The sequence below is a fragment of the Athene cunicularia genome (genome assembly GCF_003259725.1).
Source record: "Athene cunicularia isolate RWA chromosome 8 unlocalized genomic scaffold, athCun1 chr8_part1, whole genome shotgun sequence".
Classification (NCBI taxonomy): domain Eukaryota; kingdom Metazoa; phylum Chordata; class Aves; order Strigiformes; family Strigidae; genus Athene; species Athene cunicularia.
Window position 1 is genome coordinate 25,206,335 of NW_020799109.1, and position 17,645 is coordinate 25,223,979.

General features: G+C 40.2%; 1 protein-coding gene across 2 annotated transcripts in view; it reads right to left on the reverse strand.

Annotated features, from left to right (window-relative positions):
* Positions 1–11,806: 11,806 nt before the first annotated feature.
* CRB1 (crumbs 1, cell polarity complex component) overlaps positions 11,807–17,645 on the reverse strand; it is a 110,314-nt gene continuing 104,475 nt past the window's right edge. The window contains exon 12 of one of the 2 annotated variants that reach the window (XM_026854314.1): positions 11,807–14,016. In XM_026854314.1, coding sequence (XP_026710115.1) covers positions 13,930–14,016 — 87 coding nt within the window. In that variant the 3' untranslated portion in view covers positions 11,807–13,929. Of the gene's footprint in view, positions 14,099–17,645 lie in introns of both variants that reach the window. The other variant, XM_026854313.1, reaches the window with a different exon arrangement.

Here is a 17,645-nt window from a genome sequence, read left to right on the forward strand (position 1 = left end):
AAATATCTACTAATGTTGCCAGTATCCTTTTAATTTTTTTGTAAGTTAATTTCTTTGTATATTGATGTACATTTTGTTTTAACCTTCGGTTTTCTCTTGAGAACAGCTTTAAATTAATATACTTGAATGAGGCAATAAAGCACTGTAGAACAGCTAGTCTTGGTGCAGCTTATGAACAAGCTCATCATGTCTGTTACCTTACAATTTTTGAGGAGGAAGAAAAATTTAAAATGCTTACATGTTTAGCCAACTGACAATTTGTATTTGTTATTTTTAGATACGTGTCAGATATGATGAGAAATGCCTCAACACGGAACAAAGCAACATTATGTATCCCAATGCTTCTGATTTTTTTTCAGAATGTTTTTTTAGTGACCTTTGAAGACCGTTCCTGATAATGTCCTTGTTGTGAGCCTTTGATACTTATAGGAAGGGCATGAAGTACAGGATGTTTTGAGGTTTTATTGATCATTTTAATAATTTCAGAGATTTTAAAAACAACCAGCATTGTCCTAACAGTTTTAAAAATTGTTAGTTACTGACCTTTAATAAAACTAGAACCGAATTTAAGAATTCACTCCATGCTTTTGCACCCTCTGGACTACTGTTCAAAGTCATCTCAAGAACTGTAATCAGACCTTAGACTACTGTCAGTAGTGCACTGTGTAGATGTAGTAGATGAGCTATGATGTGTGGTGTATTTTGTTTTTTTCTTTTTCCTTCCAAGTTTGTGGCATCAGTGGAAGTTTTTTTGTGAACTCCACATTACCATAAAGTGCCCAACACTGTACTATAAAATAAAATTTAACAATATCAAAATTCCTTGGGTGGTGCAGGTTCTTGTTTGAAAAAAGCTGAATGTGTTTTCTTATTAATTACTGTTTATACAGTACAAAAGTTAAATGCTGATGTCCTTTGTAATTCCAGTGATATTTTACTTCTTTTAAAAATCTTAGCCAATCATGCCTATTTGTTATACAGGTTTAACATATCTGTAGATCTTCAAGTTCTTACCAAAAACCATATAACCTTATTTTATAGATCAAGAAATTGAGATATTAAGGGGAAACTGCATGTAGAAGGTACAGTAGTAATAACTGATGGGTGCTATGGTTTGAACCTTTAACACTGGATATTAAAAAAATAATAATAGTTATGATATCACCAAGTATTTTTGTACTGTTAAGCCAAGTATTATAACTATTAGAGAGTTCTGAGGATACTGCTCATGAGGGAAGAGGGCTGCCCAGCTTCCTCCTGTAACTGTAATTGGATCTGACTGAAGGGTCAGACTCTGCTGCTGAGAGCTGCTGGGACCTTACCTTTCAGCCTCCAGCATGCAGTCCTGGTCTTGACACCACCTGCCTTTCCCTCGTGCCTGGACTCCAGTCCCTCTGGCACCCAGTGGCACTGCTGGGCTGCGTGGCTCTGGTCATGGGCGCATCTGGTGACCTGCCTTCCCACCTTCTTTCTCACTGCTGGTGGGGAGAGGCTGATGCAGAAAGCACCTCTTGTCTTCAGTGGTGATCAGGAATGAAGACGAAGATAGGTTTATTCATAACTTAGGCAGGCAACATAACACATGTGGTGGGTTGACCTTGGCTGGATGCCAGGTGCCCACCAAAGCTGCTCTATCACTGCCCTCCTCAGCTGGACAGGGGAGACAAAATATAATGAAAGGCTTGTGAGTCGGGATAAGGACAGGGAGATCACTCACCAATTACTATCATGGTCAAAACAGACTTAGGGAAATTAGTCTGAATTATTGCCAATCACATCAGAGTGGGGTGATGACAAATAAAACTAAATCTTAAAATGCTTTTCCCCCACCCCTCCCTTCTTCCCAGGCTCAACTTTGCTCCCAGTTTCTCTACCTCCTTCCCACCAGCAGCTCAGGGGGACAGGGAATGAGGGCTGTGGTCAGTTCATCACCTGTTGTCTCTGCTGCACCTTCCTCTTCAGGGGGAGGATCCTCACATTCTTCCCCTGCCGCAGCATGGGGTCCCTCCCACAGGAGACAGTCCTCCACGAACTTCTCCAACATGGGTCTTTCCCATGGGCTGCAGTTCTTCACCAGCTGCTCCAGCGTGTGTCCCTCCCATGGGGCACAGTCCTTCAGGAACAGACTCGCCCAGTGTGGGCTTCCCCCAGGGTCACAGCCTCCTTTGGGTGAATCCACCTGCTCTGGGGTGGGCTCCTCCACAGGCTGCAGGTGGAGATCTGCTCCCCCATTACCTCCGTGGGTGCCTGGCACAGCTGCCTCTCCAGGGTCTGCACCACGGGCTGCAGGGGAACCTCTGCTCCGGCACCTGGAGCACCTCCTCCTCCTCCTGCAGACCTTGGTGTCTGCAGAGCTGTTTCTCTCCCATGTTCTCACTCCCCTCTTTGGCTGCAGTTGCTCTTGTAGAGGTGGTTTTTTTCCCCTTCTTAAATCTATTATCCCAGAGCTGCTACCACCATCATTGATGGGCTCAGCCTTGGCCACTGGTGGGTCCCTCTTGGAGCCAGCTGGCATTGGCTCTGCTGGACGTGGGGGAAGAAGCTTCTGGCAGCTTCTCACAGAAGCCACCCCTGTAGCCCCCCCCACTGCAAAAACCTGCCACAGAAACCCAGTACAATGTACCACAGTAACACATCATGGATATGTTATCAGATACAGCTTAGTTTTTTAATGTAGTTGTTTTGCTGAGTCATTTCATGCAAGTATATAACTATAATTCAGTTAGGATTTTACATTAAATGGCTATGCAGTATAATATGATCTTTGATTCACTTTTTAAATTTAAAGCATTTTGATATCTTATGCAGGCAAACCATAGAGACTGGTTTCGATATTGATATATTCAATCCGCAACTGATGAAAAGATTACAAATCATGTTCATACAAAACAATGAGGGTGTGCTTTTAACGCTTCCTCTTAGACTTGTACTAGCTTACTGTAGCCAGCAGAGTGATACAAACTGTGAAGACTGGTAGTGCAGGGATCACTGCTAGATTAAGCATAGCACACCTTGCAGTCATTTCTTCATTTTGACAGTAGACATGCCCGTATTTATTCAGCTATTAAAAAGACAGCTGTGACAATGAACTTCTTGTCATAGGTCCAGATTATGAGCCATGGAGGACATTATAAAAATGTAGAAGCCTTTAATTTTTGCAGAAGGAATGAATAAGTATGAAGATAAATCTTTCAGGTTAAGTTTGCCTGCTTTCCTTAGTTCGTTATCTCAGGGCGCTGAGAGGTTGCAGCTTGCTTTCTACAGATGCTTCAGTTCAGTAAGTTCTTTCAAACCCAAGCATGGGAAAGGATTGAAAAAGAGGAAGTCTGATTTAAGTTGGCAAATTTTACACAAATGCTACAGCAGAACTCTGATCCTCAGTGCAATTATACCAAGTGTCTGAAATACTACTTCAGAGGAGTTCAGTGTGCCAGTCACATGGAGGCACCCTGAATATGAAAGCTGGCACATTTATTAAGAGTTGTGGCATTTGAGGGGGAAAATGCAACTCAAAGCACTGTCTTGTTGGGGACTTGTTTAAGAAGAGAAGTCGTGAACGCTCCTATTCATTAGTAACTTCTTGATTGGTTGTGCTTCAGAAGCGGCTGAGGATACTACTTTTGCAAGATACTTTACACAGTGCAGCGGCAGCCATAGCTGAATGTTGGACAAAGCATTTAATTTCTTTTAGAACTTGCTGTGTGTTAACCTCACGTTCACAAAAGGAAAAGTAATTTATCAAATTAATGGATTTAGATTTTTCATTTGATGTGACAAGCTATAACAACAACAACAAAAACCAAACCCAAAGTAATGCCTGGAGTGATGTGGGTTTGCTGATCTTCAGATAAAGCAGAGTAAGTCTGCAGATCTTCATCAGTCAGGAAAAATGCTAGCAGCTTCTTAAGCTTCAAAGCCTCAGAGGCTGTCAGTCCTGTTACAAATTCTGTATGAACATAAACAAGTACTAATTCTAAAAGCAAAGTTTGGGAAGCACATTTGAATATGCTATGGGCCATATCCTTTCTGTGGCTGCCTATTTCACATTCCTCCTGAAAGTCGAAGGGCCAGGTTCCTGATGGTGTGCTGCTCCACTAATTTTCTTTTTTTAGGATGACTACTTTTCTCAAATAATTGTCACTGAAACATGGGGAACAAAACAGCAACAAAACCCAACACACATCATCACTGAAAAAGAAGGCTACAATATGGGCTGAGAAGAATCTATCAAACTTGCTTGCAAACCTTTTCCTTTGAGATCTGTTACCTGTTTTTAAATGTTAAGTTCTGTAAAATACTCAGTATCATGGATGAGACACAGTGAAGATATACTCTGCCATGTCGAGCTTACACAAGAATCAATTGCCTACAGAAGTTTGTTTTTCAGGTATGTATAGTTCTATGAATAGCTCAACTTAATATTCTTTTCAAGGTGAGGATTTTTATCCTGGTATAAAATAATTGCATTTGATTCATCTTAAGATGCTTCCTGAATTATAAAGAGGAACATTTCTATGTTTTCAAAATGGGCTGAGGGTGCTTTTCTTAGCCTGGACTGTTCCAAGACTAAATATTAAAAACCATGTTTGACCTTCAAGTTTTAGTCTTGACATGCTCATTTTAAAACTTCTGGAGCCCAGTTTTTTAGAGAGTGGTTTAGCATTGGTGACTTAATTTTAAATTGTGGCAGATGACTTCTGAGATTCTGGGTCCCAGTGTCTTGGGACGTGCTTTGGAAGACATAGAAACAGCAAAAAGTTGTGGTTACCTGCTCCCCCCATTCTCCCTGCAGACCTTTGTTCATTTCCATACTAGCACTGGCTCCACATTCAGTAATATACCATTTTATAGCATCGGCAGTTTTTTATTCACTGTTCCTTTTAAGAAAATAACCTGTTAATATAATACCACCTGTTTAGCAATGAGAAGGATTACGTACTTAAAATGTTCAGCTGAATAATACATACAAACAGCTGACATTTGGCCTGCTCTGAGAATAGGTGACATGCTCATTTAACGATTTTCAAAATGTTAAAATGGTGAGGTAGAAATTAAAATGTCATTTTAAAATATTTGTATTTAACTTATCTGATTCAGTCCTTTTCTACATTTTCCCCTTGGCATATTCAAACTGAGGGTCATGGTAGCAATCTGACACTGCGGATACTTTGAACGATATACTGAACATTGTTGGCATTTCAGCCTAATTAGTTGCATCCTATTTTGTGATTTGTCTTTGGTCCTTTGGGTTGCTGGCCAAGGATTTTTTTGTAACCTTTTTTTATGCTCATCATTGTCTCATTTTAAATGTCAACAGACCAGTACTTGTGTAATTGGTTTTTTCCCTTTCTTTTCTCTCCAATGTTAGAAAATTGGACAAAGGATTTCTACATCTCAGGCAAGCTACATGAGAAAAATACATCCCAGGACTGAGTGACAGACATAGGCTAATCTAGTCCATGCAGGTCTTGAGCACAGCCACATATTTTTCTGGCTGGTGGTCATTGTTACCCACAGTTTTGAACTGGAATGATCTGCTCTTGAGCTGGTTTAATTGCTTGTGCCACCACTGGGCCAGCCCTGAAAGACAGATCTTCATCTTCTCTTTTGGGCTTATTTCTCATGCAAAAACTTGATGGAGCCTTCCTCTCCCTGAGGTCAGGTCTAACGTAGTTGTTTGTGAATCCCTCTGAAAGAAAAAGCTCAGGCACTGGGCTAGTTCAACTGGACATTGAGGTTTAATACATTTAAGAATGAAAGTGTCAACCTGCTGATTTACTTTAAAAAACACTCACTTGACATAATGGTGTGCCCCAAGAAATACTTAAATCTCAGGAAGAGCTGGGGGTCACCGACACATGAGGGTGTGCTGTCACACCAAGGCAGAAAAGTAGTGCACCTGTATGCTCTTCTGGTTTGCTTTTTTCCTGCTCTGTCACTGGGGTCTGAGTCAAGGTGACTCCTGTGGATCTTTCTTGGTCATTGTATCCAAGGCTTCAAATGGTGTTCAAGACAGTATTGCTGTAGGCAGCCTGGAAGGAGAGCCTTGTGCTTCTTAGTCTGAAATAACACCTGGGCTCCTGGCTGCGGTACAGACAGGGTGCCCTGTCACAACTGGATGCACACAGCTTGTCATTTGGGCATCATTTGCCTGCCTGCTTGCTTAAGAGATAATTAGAAGCAGCTAAAGCTGCATTTGTTTAAATTGTTTTATACTCGGGGCAAAAATATATGGAAACACCCCACACATCTTGCCTGCAGACTGATGCTTTTCTAATCTGCCTACAGATTGTGAAATTACTTAGGGGTAACACCGAAATTCTGTTAATACCTTGTACTAGCCGCGTGGAAGACATTAAGTTATTTATTTTGTGGGACAGAAAGCAGCCATTTAATTTGAGGCTGCCCTACGCTGTGACTACTTGTACATTGCAAACATGATGTGATGCAAATAGCTGTTCGTACAGGTGAAAAAGGCTTGCAGCCCGAACAGGCACATAATTAAGATTGCCATGCAGAGCCTGCCCTTTCAGCTTGCTCTCATTCCTCCAGTGCCTACGTTGCTGTCATTGTTTCTGAATTTCTACTGCCAAGTAAAGTTTAGCGCAGGTGCCAAATGAAACTAAGTGGGTTTAAATTGGAAACACACATTTTTGTCATCGCTAGTTATTACAATACATGCCAATGAAAATTGCGCTTTTGCTGAAACTACAGGTGAAATCTGAAAGGTCATACACAATATTGTCCTGAGAAAAATGTCATGCTTTAAACAGTGCTGTGGAGAGCATAAAACCAGATGAAGGCCTGTGTAGTTTTTCTGTGATCAAAAAAGATGATTTAAAGTAATAATTTGGACATGTCAGTCTTGCTGGTATTTGACAATGTTAGGTCAATTGCTGGTAATTGCTTTGCCAAGTGATTTTAGGGGAATAAAATCCCAGCCTGATAAAAGCAGAAATTAAAAGCAACTTTTGTGAAACCAAGTCAAAATATAACAAGTTTGCTCAAATTGGTTATGATATAAAATCTCCAATACATTTTTATCCCATAAATATAATTTGAAGGTACCTAAATCTGGAAAAATCACCACTGAACTGAGAACTCTGGCCTTCAGGACTCCACCTGTGCCTTGATTCATAATTTATACTCTGGCTTTTCAATGTGAAAGAGGTCTTCACACCTCATGGCATGCATTATAGATGGAGGAGTTTAGGTTAAAACACGCTTTTACTGTGAGGCATAGGGTATTGCCTGCTCTCCACATCAAATTCATGTGTGCGATTTAAACAAGACCTTACTCTGCTCCCAATAAATACACACCAGATGTATCTTTTATAAATGTTAGGTTTTGCAGCATCTTGACACATGCCAGTAGTTTGAAGCCTGTGCATGCTTCAGTGGGGCATGAAAGCCCCGTCCATTCACTCAACTGTGACGTTTTGCAATAGGCAAAATTTTAGTGTTGTCAGCTACTTGCTGTTCAACTTTATTGACTTACAATGTCTAATCTGATGGTCTTTTTCTGAATTGTTTTCGGAGGTGTCAGTTTTCTTTAGCTGAGACATGATTGAGTAGCACAGGAAAAAGAACTTGGCCAAAATCCTCTGATCCATGATTCCTGATGTTATGTGACATTACACATGTAAGGTTTGTCCTGCAGTGAGACATGCAAGAGAATCAGGGTTTACATTAAATGAAACATAGTACAGAAATTTTTGGCTGGGAAAAAGACTTAGCTGTCTCTTATCTGGAGACAAGCTTTCTGCTGCAGGACTTTATTATGGCCATTCAAAAAAGTCTATCAGTTATGTTCTTTATTTAATATTGTAATTTAGATTATGTTTATTATTAATTAGCGTCTGTTTGAACAATAATCACCATCCAGACTTCAGACATAGACAACAACAACAAATTTTGGCTCAGTTTCTCATTGACCAGAAAGCTGGATGGGCCAGATGCTTTCTTGCTTCCTCAAGGGCCAGAAGACATGAGATTTGGAGGCCTCAGAAGGGTGAGAGTTCCCCATCTGAGAGCCCTCTGCCGAGAATGGCCTGTTGCAGCTGGAAAACTAGTGTGGCAGCATAGCTGTGAGTCATCCACTATCAAAATTTCAAATCTCTCAGTTGTACCGAACAGGAAAGTAATCGTATTTTGTTGAAACAGTTAAGAATTCTTGAGCACTGCTCTGCTGGTGGCTGAGTTTGGTTGGTTACATACCAACTTGTGGAGAATGTAATTTCTCCCCTGAAAGGTTGTGTTCACCTACTGTCCCAGTTGTACCATTTCTGTAAAATGAGCTGTTCTTGCTAAGAGAATTTGTAGCCATCTACTTACCTTTATGACAGTCCTTTAGAGGGCTGAGGTGAGTTTGGGTGCCCCTTCCAGAGGATCAGGGGACAGAAGTGTGGCAATGGTGTATCTCAGCTGGGAAATCAATCTATGTAGAATATGGCAGGTGACCAGAAGTGAGGCAGAATGAGCTGGCGTCCCTTCCTCAAAGCATCTTAACTGTTGCTAGTGGTTTCTTCTAAGTGCTGCCTCTTCAATGCTCTGTTTGGGAAGTCAGCTGCTAAGGTGGCCATGGGGGCAGGGTTGGGCATCACTCAGAGAAGGCACGTGAAAGTGAAGGGATAGTGTTTTGTTTGTCTTAAATCTGTCTTACCTGGAGATGTCCTGAGGATGCAGTCACAGCAAGCCAGGCTGAAGGGGAGCTTGCAGTGCAACTACAAGCATCAATATAGCTGAACTCCTCTGAGGGGACCCTTTCAATTATAGCTAGCTGATGCCTTTGGGAGAATGGGACTCTCGGTTTCTGAGGTGTTGATCTTTCTTGAAAAGTAGCAGAGAAACTTCTGAACTGAGCAGAAAGCCTCTTGTGAAAATGGGAGATCGAGTGAAAAAAATTCTTACTGCTCTGCCCAGCAGTAATTTAAAAAAAACAGACCATGTGATTCTCAGCTTGTATAAATTAGCTCTAGTGAAGCTGTACTGATTCATGTGACTTGGCATGAAACACCTCCCTTTGATAGGCACATGACAATCAGTCAGCATGGACATAGTCAAAGGATGGTGCAGATTGCAAGGCTGAGGCTGGCAGCTGCAACCATAACACAAAGCACATTCATCTCATTTCCAGGTATGGAAAATGTTTCTTGATCACTTGATTCCGAATGGCAAGTCTGACTTTCTAAACTGCAAATATAGTTCTGACCTGAGTATAATTTCCTTTGTAAATGCATGATGAAATAATCCCACTATAGGTTGCATATGTCACAATGTAATCATTTATTGATCATTTTGATCCTTAAACAGCAAAATAGTAATACAAATGCACTATCTAAGCTATAAGCATACTATGTACATGCAGAGAAGGAACAGTCAATTTTACATAAAATGGAGAAGGCACACAATGCAGTGATATACTATCATTCTGAGCTGGCCAAATTCCACCTGCAATATTTGTATTTTGCCTAGTGTAAATATTCCTGGGACTCTGAATGGTATTCCTTGCTGCTTCACAGGCTGGATGTTACCTCTTTCAAGGGAAAAGGGAATGGACTGTGAAAGGGGAGTAAGTTGCTTCATCCTTCCCTGCTTCTGAGTATCTTCGGAGGGATTTGGTACAGAGCAGATCATGTGCTCTAATTTAGGACCTTCTCTTTCATTGTAGAAGACTGTTAGACATGAAGATAAATTTTAAATGTGTAAGGTTTGGGAGTATATTGTGCATTTGTTTCTTTAATAGGTTGCAAATGATCATGAATAAATTATTTTGTTTTCAGCTTTTGAGTCAAATAGTGAGACAGATTTAACAAGTGTAATTTTGAAATATTTTAAGTCTTTGTGTTGCGATACCACCACATTAATGGAGGTTATCAGTGCTTTTGGGAAACCAGAAGACAGTCTTGGTATTTCTTTCCCTACAGCATCACAAATGCTCTCCACACCTCTTAGATGTTATTACTCCTCCCTGAATGCCTGTGTTTCTATATGCATTTTATTATACCCCTGGGCTGAGCAGCTGTAAATAGCTTGACATCTGCTATATCAGTCTTAATCTGTGGTTTACATTTCAGCAAAAATGGCATTAGACACTCTTTATAATGTATTCTCTTTTGTTTTAACATTTGTTCCCTGGTTGAGATGGGGCCCAGAAGGGTCAGTCTTTGTAATCATGTGTTTCACAGTCACTATAGCGTGTTAATATAGTGATGGCTTTGGGACTTCTTGTGCTTCACCAGGCTGCCACTGAGCTTTTCCAGCTGCATCATCTGCCTGCCTGCCTTCTTTGGATTTTTCTTTGTTAACTCAGATTTTCAGAATGTGTATTTAGAACTGAGATTTGTGCCTTTTGGGCCTTTTCTTGTCTGTTTCTTAAGAGATCATAACTAGAATTTTGAATATTTCACATTTTAATCCCTATTTGCAATAAAACATGCTCCCTCTAAGTTGACTTAGACAGATCTACTTCTTATTCTTATCTACTTCTTATAAGGTAATTCTTATTCCTGACTCACCATCACTGCTATGTAAACCCAGCTTCACCCTTGCTCCAATCCAGTTTTTTCTTCCACCTTCAAGTGCCATCCACTTTCATTTTCTTTTCTCTCTTTTGCATGAATTTTCACCAGTCTTATTTTTATCATTTCCTCTCCACTGAGACTGACAGCAATCACAACTTATTCTAATCTTATTTTAAAGGTTTTTCCCCTGCCTTCTGTCTCCTTGACTTACCTTCAACAAACCACACATATATTTCATTGTGATATTTTCCCTTTGCTGTGCTTTTATGGGTGTCTTTTTAATTCTTTAGGAGCATATTCCTCCAAAGCTCTCTTTGGTCTATATGAAAACTCTTCAGGCTTTCATCTTCTCTGTCTCTTCCTTCCTCTGTACATGTTCCTGGGTATCTTGCTCAGCCTTATAGATGCTGTGTGGCAACACTTTCTCAAATATTTTATTATCTCTGTACAGACTGTTTTTCTACTGTCTCCAAAATTTCATCCAGAAACTGAAATCACTGAGAAGAGCAGAATTACTTTCCAGCCACTTCCTTATTCTTGCTCTAACTTTCACCATGAACAATAATGCTTTCCTTCAATTTAGTTCTCCATGCAAACTGCCTCCATCTTCAGCTGCTTTCTCTATTTTGTCCTTTCTCTTGAAATCATATAATAATTTATTCTGGAAGGGACCTGCTGGTGTCATTGAGTCCAACCTCTTGCTCAAAGAAGGGTGAACTTCTGAGTTAGATCTTTATTATAACCATCATATTGCTATTTCTGAAATTACTTAATTTCTGGTTTTCTTTCTCCCTCTCTGCTCTTCACTGAGATCTCTTATCAATTTTATTTCTCCTGTTAGATCATTGACCAGAAACCCAAGAACACAAAGCAAGTGTGTCAAAGTATCTTCTTTGTATCCACTTTACTAGTTCAACATTGTTTCTGCTACTTTTGCCCAATTTGTGCTTCTAGATTGTCCCTGGTTTTCGGAGCTCTCTGTCCCCAAGCCCTTCCCAGACTGCAGCCTTACAGCTCCTCTTCTTCACATACTTACTGCTCACCCTCTTGTTATCACAGGTTCCTGCATCTTTTCCCCCTTTGCCACTTTCTAAGCAGAGATGACCCTGCCTTTGAGTCTCTCACATCTTTTTTTTGGGTGAGGCTAAAGCAATGTGTGTAAGAATCTGCACAAATCACTCCTGTTTCACTTGTGGTCTCACCCTGACATGCTGTACTTTGCTGTCTCCTTTGGTGAGTGTTTGCTACCTCAAACCATATGCTCTAAGGAAGTTTATTCTTCCTTCCAATATTTATGTATCTTTCTAGGAATGATTACACCTAACAAACTTTATGGTATTCTTTATTATGCCTTAGCAGTGTCTTACAGGGCAAATGCTGGGCCAAACCTAGAGTTTCAGTTAAAAGCTTTTACATCTACAATTACATAATGCCATGATTCAAAAAGATCTACCCCGAATCTCTGCTATCTCTTATCTCACATCGTATTTTTTTGATAACTTATTTTTCCATTCTTTCCATCCAGTCGCTATTTGAACTCTCTGGATTTAGACTGCAGCTGTACAACGATTGCATTCAAAATAAAGTTTCAGAAACAAAGCTGTAAATTGGGCTAGAATAAAATCTGTTGTACATTTTTGCTGTGACTACATTCTGCTCTTTTAACTCGGCTTGAATCTTACCATCCACTCACATTTTCTGCAGTGCCTTGTTTTGAAAGGTATCAGTGAGGACTGCAAAAAATCTAGAACGTGCTTATTTATCATAGTTACTGCTAATTATCTAATACAAAAATAAATGTGAGTGACATTGATCTTCCTTAGTCCTTTAAGGGGTTAATTCAAAATGAATTAAGAATTGATCATCAATTAAAAAGATGAGTTAAAGTCTTGTATACTGAGTGTGCATACTCTATTATGCAACTCCTGGAATAACCATCTGGGGTCTGATGCATATATCTGGGAAGTTTCACAACTGTGGCCATATATAAACTGAACTGCAGGAAGAAAGAAATGCCATCATGGACTTTCCACTCTGTTGCCTCTTTACTGTGGGTTCAGTTTGTGTGGGAGTAATGTTTATGCTTTAATTTCTTGACTACATGTCTGCTAAAATTTTCCCCTACTTTTAAAAAAATCCCTTTGACCTGGGTGTATTTCTGCTACAAGAATGATCATTAAATCTCTTGAAGATTTTCAAATGTCTATTTCATGACAAGATTTCTTTCAAACTTCTCACATTATTCCAGTACATTTTATGCATTTGTTTCTTTTTCAGCAAACAGTTGTGTTTGTTTTGCTGCTGAGATTTACAGGGTAGTTAAATAGGATTATCCCTGTTTTAAAAGAGGAAAATTAAGGCATAAAAATTTATTTGCCCATGATCATATGAGAAGTCTGAACTCCAGGAGAAGCAACAAATCTGTTGTAATTATTTCCAAGCCAGTGCTTTACCTGTAGGCCACTTCTGCCTCTTTCCTGCTGTTTTCCATGAGCTCTGGGAGATGTTTTCTAACATGCTTTTTGGCAGCCAATATATGTTTGCAATGTGAGAAGCAACAGTTTTCTAAAATGGACTATCATATTGTAATAAGAAAATGGCAGTAGTGTGGATGCATAGAATTTGTTTAGGTTTTTTAGATTCCATGTCTCCTCAGAGGCCAGATTGTGCTTGCCTGATATTTTAGGACACAGTCTTTTATACTCAGAGAAATATGTGTTATTGTGGAAACTGAAATTCTTTTCAGTGGAAGGTGGAGGGGCAGCAGGTAAAATGAGAGAACTGGAGGAAAGGACACCAATTAAATTTGAAGAATTTATTTTGGAGAGTTTTCGCACAGCTTCCTTTTAATCCCTGATTAACAGATGAAAGTAGATATGCTGAGACACAGCTTTAGTACTAAACCCTTTGATAACAGAATTACAGTGTCTGTATTGTACAGGCTTATTTGATTTGTCTGCATTGTCTTCTGCAGCAGTGATTGCTAAGCAGTCTAAGGAAAGCACAAATGGGAAGCTGTTGCCCATGTTGCATCTGAGACAGGCACTTACGTATATCCCAGGAGCCATTACTGTCTGTAATGCCTACTGCTGATTATCAAGGCTGGAGTTTCCAGTGCAAATAAAAATTGTCCTTGGACGGGTTGGTCCAAAACAATGATAAATGGCATTGGTTCACTTAAATGCTAAAAGAATTTTAATGTTATTGAACTTAAAAGATAAATACTGAAAATATTGAAAGCCCAAAGTCATTGTAATCTTTATAATGAGTATTCCTGGTATCAGAATAAAAATTAATATATCTAACATATGTACACTGTCCACTTTCAGCCATCTTCCAACACAGAGGAGCGTTTTCTTCTAAATCAGTCTTTCCATCGGCGGTGGCTGCACCATGTTCCACATCTCTACCCGGGACCCCTCCTTCTCCTGCCGGCTGGGGCTATAGGTCCCTTGAGTCGCCCGTTTATTGGCAGCGATGACTGAAACCACAACTGCCAAGAAGAGGATCAATAACAAGGCCAGCGTTACTGAGCCAATGGAGGTGAATATGTTCGAGATCAAGTCAGTTGTCAACTGGAAGGATTGAAATAATTGTAATATAATTTACATCAACAGAATACTGAGACACACTTGAGCTACCATGGAAAGAAAACAAAAAATATTCTATGGCTAGGGCTTTGCAAGGACTAGCTACTGCAGAAGCACCATTTATTGGTAGAGAAAGACATTAGTCCCTCCAGATTTTGTTCTATGGACTCTTCAGAAAATTACACACACAGTGCTGGATATTTAATATAGAAGGCAGAACTGGATGAATTTCGTGCAATGAAACGTCCCCCAGGCCTTGGTTTTGGGGCCACTCCTGTTTAACATCTTTACTGATGATCTAGACGAGGGGATGGAATGCACCCTCAGTCAGTTTGCAGATGACACCAAGGTGGGTGGGAGTGTTGATCTGCTCGAGGGCAGGGAGGCTCTGCAGAGAGACCTGGACAGGCTGGAGCCATGGGCTGAGGCCAACTGGAGGAGTTTCCATAAGGCCAAATGCCGGGGGCTGCCCTTGGGCCACAACAACCCCCAGCAGCGCTACAGGCTTGGGGAGGAGTGGCTGGAGAGCTGCCAGTCAGAGAGGGACCCGGGGGTGCTGATTGACAGCCGGCTGAACAGGAGCCAGCAGTGTGCCCAGGGGGCCAAGAAGGCCAATGGCATCCTGGCTTGTGAGCAATAGCGTGGCCAGCAGGGACAGGGAAGGGATCTGACCCCTGTACTCGGCACTGGTGAGGCCGCACCTCGATTCCTGTGTTCAGTTTTGGGCCCCTCACTACAAAAAGGACATTGAATGACTCGAGCGTGTCCAGAGAAGGGCAACGAAGCTGGTGCAGGGTCTGGAGCACAGGTCGTACGGGGAGTGGCTGAGGGAACTGGGGGTGTTTAGTCTGGAGAAGAGGAGGCTGAGGGGAGACCTCATCGCCCTCTACAGCCACCTGAAAGGAGGTTGCAGAGAGCTGGGGATGAGTCTCTTTAACCAAGTAACAAGTGGTAGGACAAGAGGGAATGGCCTCAAGTTGCTCCAGGGAAGGTTTAGACTGGATATTAGGAAGCATTTCTTTCCAGAAGGGGTTGTTAGGCATTGGAATGGGCTGCCCAGGGAGGTGGTGGAGTCCCCATCCCTGGAGGTGTTTAAGAGTTGGGTTGACATAGCACTGAGGGATATGGTGTAGTTGGGAACTGTCAGTGATAGGTCAATGGTTGGACTGGATGATCTTCAAGGTCCTTTTCAGCCTAGTTGATTCTTTGATTCTGTGACCCATTTCATGTTATGGCTTCCTTTCTGCTTGAAAATAACCTTTGAAATAATATGTCTGCAGAGTGTAGTAGTAATTCAGCAATTCTTTGTTTAATCACTTTAATAATAATTAATTATCCCTTGTTTGGTTGTGAACACATTATTTCTAGTCTTTGCTCCTGCAAGTTAAACTTTAGCTATTTTGACTGGATATGTATTCAGTCACATTTTTGTTTCTCTTGCTGGAGGAGTCAAGTTTGTGTGAATACATGTACTTATATATAGAAAATGTGCTTACTGTAAATATTTTTGTAAAATGTACTATTTCTACAGGCATTCTTGCCAGTAAACTTTTCTACCAGCATGTTTGCATGAAGTAAGAGACTGCACCAGAGTGCAATTAAAATCTATTCAGTGAGAAATTAATCCGAATATTTTCACAAATATGTTTTAAAATATTCATCCAGCTCTTCTTCTACATACAGGATTTGAAGCTTCATCTACAGAAACACAAGCAGTACAGTATAGGATGAACGTATGGATGCTCTGATTTTTTTTTCTGTTTTCATGTGGCAGTGGAAAATGCGATAATGTCAGAAGGCACAGTGCGCATAAACAAATCTGGCAGTTGAAAAGCTTTAGACCAGAGAAATTTTATAGTTGTTAGATGAATGCTTTATACACATCTATGTGCTTTTGTGTGTAAAAAATGCTTATGGTGAGGTAAATTGATGTAGTTAGTGTGGAAAAGTGGTCACTACGGACAGAATGACCCTAGCAGGAATTGAACTTCTGGGCAGATTCTGCCATCCATCATCTTTTGATTTGTATTACGAATGACAGTTGAACTGCCATAGATGAATGTGTGCTTGAGGCTGAACTTTCAAATCCCAAAATATTTAAAAACAGAAAACAGCAGGTCAAAGCCCATCTACCAGTTAGATACTGCATGTTACAGAATATTTTAGTGACCCGCTTACTCGTCATTTCTGAGAAAGTGCAATTACAGTCCTGAGAATGATGACGATTTTGCATTCAGCAGTGGATGTACTGTAAGTGGATGTTATTGCTCTGTGTACATTGCTTGGACTCATGCCTTTGCAGAACAACAATGCCAGAGGGAAAATGTTAAAAACAATCCTTCCTCTTTTTTCCTCTCTCCACCTCCACTGATGTAAAAAGTCCTACTATAATAATAAAACCAAGTTTGGCTCAGGGATTCTCTCTAGGGGAGTGATTGACTAGCTAGGATATTTTCCTCTGTCCTTGATGGCTACATATATGGTTCCTATGATTTTAGAAACATTTTTTCCCATAGAAATAATCTAGTACAGGTAACAGACCACATGACTCTAACCCTAAAACAAGGTGGCATGAAACAGCTTGGTCTATTAAATGGTATTGGATTGGGAAGGTCATTTCATCTTTAGGTGGTGTTACAGATATATTTGAGACCTTGTTTTTTTCTGTACTGTATTAGATTATATGACCCTTGTACCTCTTGTCTCAGAGAGACTGCAAAATTTTAATGGAATTTTTACTCTCAGAAGCCATCTTTTGTTTTCATTGTCTGCTCCGGGAAACTGATGTCCAAGATAGTCTAAGTTCACTCTTATCCTAGGGTTGAACAGGATGTTTGTGAAAGAAATTCACTACTATAGGCAAATGGGTGCTGTTGCGTCGTCTCTGGTATGTGAAATATCTGAGCTTATTCTCTTATTTTCCATTTCATACTCTTTCCATTCGTATTTGTATGTATGTCTGTATCTAGGGAGACATTTTCATCCTTCAAATTAATTTTATTTCTTAAAGAAAAATTTTATGCAAAGGAATTGGGGAGAAAAACCCCCTTAAACTTGTTAAAATACAGTCACCTATCTAAACGTCATTCTCAAGCATAAATTGTCCTGACAGGGCTTTTTTTTCATTCTGCAGTAGTTACTTATTACAGAAGCCTTACCCAAGCACACCATAGCAAGCCACTACACATGTTCCAATTCTTGTTTCTGTTTAATAATTGTTATTCATTAATTGGATTTGATATGGTTAGCCAGTGACGTGAACTAGAAAAGATTTCTGAAAGTTGCCCGTATTGCCTGTATCTGTGTTGGACAAAACACTTCCTCTTGAGCCAGTATTTAAAAATGTTACCCCACTGATTAAAATCTAGAGAGTTGGGGTTTTTACCATGATCAAATACTTTATTTCTGTGTTTGTGTTGCTTCTAATTTCTAAATGTGAAAAAATGGCCTTTATGCCATCTTTTGGGGTGGATTCTATTGATTAAAAAAAAATAAATCTACTGTTCAAGTGCTGTCCTCTAGTTTATCAGCC